Source organism: Postia placenta (assembly GCF_002117355.1).
Source record: "Postia placenta MAD-698-R-SB12 unplaced genomic scaffold POSPLAscaffold_14, whole genome shotgun sequence".
Lineage (NCBI taxonomy): Eukaryota > Fungi > Basidiomycota > Agaricomycetes > Polyporales > Adustoporiaceae > Rhodonia > Rhodonia placenta.
The window spans coordinates 784,516-790,340 of NW_020169845.1; the positions used below are offsets into that span (position 1 = coordinate 784,516).

Consider the following 5,825-nt stretch of genomic DNA (forward strand, 5'->3'; position numbering starts at 1 on the left):
ATCGACAACCGTGCCCTAATCGCACCCCACGGTCCATCACTGTTGACGAAGGACACTTCGTACCAATCCGACGGGTCCAACATCCCCGCGGCCCTGCGCTCCGGTACGCTGGCACCTCGAGATCTACATCTCGCCACGTCACTCCCGTCCCATCCCGACCTGCCTCGCCAGGCACCCGCATCCCCCAACCTGTCGCCAGTACAGGTCAAGCGCGAGGAGACCCCTATCTCCCTCGAGGAACTGAGGCAGTCGCACAGCCTTCAGCGACCCCTCAAGCGATCCCCCAGCCCTCCTTGGGGCCGCGGCTGGAAAGGCCTCCCAAGACCGAGCCCCGCGACACTCCGCCGCATTCTTGGGCCAGCTCGTCGTCAGCGGTCACCGCCTCGACTTCAGTCCCTGTCCTACGTCACCCCGCCTCCAGGCTTCCTCAACTGGCTTCACCGCCGTTGCCGCCGCGAGGCCGCTCAAGCACTCGTTCCTCGAGAAGTTCGCCCGGCGGACAGTCACAACAGTCGCCTCCGTCCGCGGGCAGTCCTTCGTCCCCCTCGTCGCCGATAATGTCGTCCCCCGCAGCCGTCCTCGACAAGGAGACATTGAAACTCCTCCTCCCTCTCCGATACGATGGCAAAACCGTCATCGACTGCGACAGGTTCTTGTCGCAGCTACGCATCTACTGGATGGTCAACACGTCATTGACCACCATCGAACTCAAGGTGCAGGTCGCACTGAGCCTGCTCGACGGTGACGCCCGCGCCTGGGCCACCCCCTACTTCGCCCAGCTCGTGTCAGTGCAGATAGGTGTACAAGGGGCTACAACCCCATTCGCAAATGAAGCGGCCTTTGCCGCCGCCTTCAAGGCCCGCTTCGGAAATCTCGACGACAAGGCGGCAGCACAAGTAGAGCTGGCGAAGCTCTGCGCGGACAAGTCGGTCCGTGAAAAACGCACCGCTGCGGAATTTTCCGCGCTGTTCAAGGGTCCGGCGGACCGCTCTGGGTATGGGGACCTGGAGCTACGCGACAAGTACCTGAGCGGCATCCCCTCCCGCGTCTACCGCAAGATCGAGCTCGAGACCTTCGCCACGTGGCAAGCAGCTGAGAAGCGCGCCACCGAGGTCGAGCAGATCCTCGACATCAGCCGGGCCCGTAGGCCCGAGCTAAACAACTTCTTCTCGGCCCGAGGTCGAGGACGCGGTGGGGCACGTGGTGGTGCACCCTCGACGCACGCAGCTTCGGCCAGCATCAATGCGGCCGTCGGAAAAGGAAACTTCCCCGGCACATGCTTCGGCTGTGGGAAGCAAGGGTACCAACGCTTCGAGTGCCCCAATTGTAAGGACAAGCCTTACACAAAACGCGCCGACGCGCGGGCTACGGTTGCCTCGGGATCCACCCAGGCAGCGACAAGCGCCCCCGTCACGACATCACCCTCGGCAAGTATAAGTGCCGCTTCAGCGAAATCCGAGCAATCGGAGCTGGCGGACTTAATGGCATAGGTGAAGTCGATGCGCGAAGAGCTCGAGCATTATCGGGCGATGAAGGAGGAGGGTTTTTGATCCGGTCCGCGCTTCGTGCCGCACGCGTCGGGCCGCGAGTATCATCATGTAATAGATATAACGTATTGTCGACTGCAATGGTGTACGAGCTGGACCAGGGGTCCCAGCATTTTCACATTCCAGTTCGACTCCAAGGGAAAAGATGGCACAAAGACATAATCGCTATGGTGGACAGCGGAGCCACCACGAAGTTCATCAACAAGCGATTCATCGAAGAGAATAAGGTGCAGACGCGGAAGCTAAAAGAGCCGATTCCGCTCTACAATATCGACGGCACCCTGAATAAGGATGGAAGCATCTCAGAAGTAGCAGTGCTACAGATGCACATAGGAGAACACGTCGAGAAAACGGTGTTTACGGTCACAGACATTGGTCCAGAGGATGTGATCGTCGGGTTGGATTGGCTACGCGAGCACAACCCCGAAATAGATTGGGAGAAGGGCTCCCTCAAATTGTCGCGATGCCCTGAAACGTGTAGCGCCAGGAGGACTGGCCGAATGGAGCAAGCAGCGACTGCGTGTGATACGGGGGTCAGGCCCACGGCGCGCAGGCGTTCGCCGAAGTCCAAACGGTCGGTCATAGGTGCCTGCCGGAGCAAGGTGCTCCCGGACTTTGAACCCAAAGAAAATTCGGCGGAAGTGGAATGGGATGAGACTGACTTGATCGAAGCCTGGGAGCAAGGTGTCACGCTTCCCGGCGCTCCTCAGCTGTTCGTTGCGGCAGGACATACATACTCCCAACTGTTTGCGGAGGAAGAGATCAAAAAGAAGGTCGTTAAAACCGCCGAAGAGTCGGTGCCTAAACAGTACCACGAGTTCCTGAATGTCTTCTCCAAGGAAGCATCAGAACGGTTACCCAAAAGGAAGCCGTACGATCATGCGATTGAACTCGTGCCCGGCTACTCGACCTTCCATTCGAAGGTATACCCGTTGTCGAACAACGAGCAGGAGGAATTGGACAAATTCCTAAAGGAGCAGTTAGCGAAAGGCTATATACGGGAGTCGAAGTCACCGATCTCGTCCCCCTTCTTCTTCATCAAAAAGAAGGAAGGGACACTTCGACCCGTACAGGACTACCGCCGGTTGAACGCGATCACGGTCAAGAATCGTTATCCCTTACCGTTGATCACCGAGATGGTGGATAAGCTCCGCGGCGCTACACTCTTCACAAAGTTCGACGTCCGATGGGGATACAATAACGTCCGGATCAAGGCCGGTGACGAATGGAAGGCGGCCTTCGTGACTAACCGAGGGTTGTACGAACCCTTGGTGATGTTCTTCGGTCTCACCAATTCCCCCGCGACCTTCCAGGCAATGATGAACGAGATATTCCACGATCTCATCGTTGGTGGCAAGATCCTTGTATACCTTGATGACATACTCATCTTCTCCACCAATAAAGAGGAGCATGAAAAGGTCACACGCGAGGTTCTTCGTCGCCTTCAGGACAATGATCTGTTCCTGAAGCCTGAGAAGTGCGAGTGGGACGTTCCCAAGGTCGACTACGTCGGCTATGTGTTCGGTGGCGATGAGGTGGCGATGGATCCCGCGAAGCTTAAAGGAATTAATGAGTGGCCGGTACCCCGGAACAAAAAAGACGTTCAGAAGTTCCGGGGGTTCTCCAACTTCTACCGCCGCTTTATTAAGGACTTTGCTAAGATCTCGCGACCACTCGACCGACTTACAGGGAACGACCCATGGCATTGGGGCGAGGAAGAGCAGCACGCTTTTGATGAGCTCAAGCGGCTCTTCGCGACGACTCCAGTCTTGGCGCTGTACGACCCTAATCGGGAGACGCGCATTGAGGTTGATGCCTCTGGTTACGCCACTGGCGGCGTGTTGATGCAGAAGCAGGATGACGGCAAATGGCATCCCATCGCCTTCAGATCCCATGCGATGGATCCGGCACAGCGGAACTATGAGATCTACGATAAGGAGATGCTCGCGATCATTGAGGCGCTAGACGATTGGCATCACTATCTCGAGGGGTTACCCAATCAGTTCGAGATCGTCACCGATCACAAGAACCTCGAGTACTGGCGCACGTCTCAGCATCTCACGCGCCGTCAAGCGCGATGGTCGCTGTTCCTGGCTCGCTTCGACTTCCGCATCACGCACAAGGCCGGGACGTCCAATGGAAAGGCTGATGCCCTGTCGCGTCGATCAGACCACCAGATTGGCGATGAGGACGATAACACCGATCAGGTGGTTCTCAAGCCAGAGCGCTTCCGCATCGACTCCGCTAGGTGCGGTCACGCCTCGGTGACGGCCGATCAGTCGCTTCTGAAGCGCATCAGGGAATGTTCGGAGAAGGATCGGGAGGTGGCCGAGGCCCTTGAAAAGGTACAGGACCTCGGGCCGCCCCGGCTGCAAAGGGGTTTTGAGGAGTGGAATGCCGAACAAGGGCTCCTGCTGTTCCGCGGGTGTGTGTACATCCCAAAGAATGCGGAGCTCCGGCGGGATATCGTTAAGATCCACCACGACTCGCCGATCGCCGGTCATGGTGGTCGTGCCAAAACCCTGGAGCTCATGTCGCGGAATTACTGGTGGCCTGGGATGTCCAAATTTGTCAATGAGTACGTAAGCACCTGCGACGTGTGCAACCGTACCAAGACATTCCCAGCCAAGCCCCAGGGTCCGCTGAAGCCGAACGAGATCCCCGAGCGCCCATGGCAGATCATCACGACTGATATGATCGTCGGCTTGCCAAAGTCTGATGGGTTCGACTCGATCCTGGTCACCGCCGACCGCTTCACAAAGTAGGTCCACTTCTCGGCCTGTCATGAGACCCTGATGGCAGAAGGTGCGGCAGACTTGTACATCCGCGATGTGTTCAAGCATCATGGGGCCCCGGCCAAGGTCATATCAGACCGAGGACCCCAGTTCGCTTCGAAATATCTCCATGCGGTGTATAAGGGACTGGGAATCGAGCCGGCGCTGTCCACGGCGTTCCACCCTCAGACGGACGGCCAGACCGAGCGCTGGAATCAGGAGACCGAACAGTACCTGCGTGCTTTCACAAGCCACAGGCAGGATGATTGGGCTAAGCAGTTGCCGCTCGCGGAATTCGCACTGAACAACCGAGTTCACTCCGCGACCGGGCACTCCCCTTTCTACCTGCATCAAGGGTACAATCCTGAGATCCAAGTGCGGATCAATCCGATGTCTGCGATGCCTGCAGCCGCTGATCAGCTCAAGATCCTGAAGGAGATTCGCGACGATACGCGCTCTGCGCTCGAGCTGTCAGCCGAGCGTATGAAAGTATACTACGACAAGCACGTGCAGGAGGCACCGGTCTTTGCGCCGGGGGACAAGGTCTGGCTTGACGCTCGGAACCTTAAGCTGAAACAGCCGAGCAAGAAGCTTAGTCCCAAACGCCTCGGACCTTATGCCGTGCGGCGAAAGCTCGGAGACCTGGATTACGAATTAGTCCTGCCAAAGTCGGTGCCGGTACACCCGGTATTCCATGTCTCCTTGCTTAGCAAGTACACGCGCAGCGATATCCCGGGCCGAGAGCCAGAGGAACCGCCTGCGATCGAGGTTGAGGGCGACGAGGAGTATGAGGTTGAGCGGATCAAGGATTCAAGGATCTTCCGGCGTCAGCTGCAGTACCTCGTCAAGTGGAAGGGTTATGACGACTCGCATACGTCATGGGAACCGGCGCGCAACGTTGCCAATGCGCCGGCCCTCATAGCCGACTTCCACCGGAAGAACCCGAACGCCCCTCGTCGTCTCAATGCTGCTGTATTTGGTGGTCTCAACTTCCAGCCGATGCCTTCGCCGCTGACTGAAGCACGCTGCCGCTCCGGATGGGAGATGGGCAAGGGCGCCTCGCATGAGGTCATGCGCCGTTGAGGGGGAGGTAATGTCACGAGTTGGCACGGCGTCTAGCCGTTTTTTAATTTTCCTTTTCGCGGGCTCGAACCCGCGACCTCTGTACTACATGCCCGATATGGACGCGTCACTATCTACTGTACGATTAGATTAGATGGGGCGGCAGCGCACGGCACAGCTCGGGCCCTGCTGACACAGCCGCTCTGACTCACCGGCCCCCGGGGCCGCGTCGGCATGCTGTGCACGGACCAGCTGTGCACGGACCAACGCGCACAGCCTGCCCTTAATCTCCCCTGTATATAAGCCGGCCTCTGCTGCCCTAGGGACCTCAGTTTCGACCTCTTGTCCCTAGGTCAGTAAGCCTCCAGTTGTATCCTTTCTTACATTACTAACTAATACACTTCTTGTCCCTAGCCTTAGGTTTGAGCCTAGCTCACCATCG

General features: G+C 57.8%; 1 protein-coding gene across 1 annotated transcript; it reads left to right on the top strand.

The window, feature by feature from the left end:
* Positions 1–144: 144 nt before the first annotated feature.
* On the top strand, positions 145–568 carry POSPLADRAFT_1110692 (hypothetical protein; the record flags this gene model as incomplete). The annotated part of the gene is given in 2 exon segments (XM_024483365.1): positions 145–405; positions 422–568. Coding segments are annotated over 2 exon segments (408 nt in total), but the record flags the coding sequence as incomplete, so codon positions are not given.
* Between the last annotated feature and the right edge of the window lie 5,257 nt (positions 569–5,825).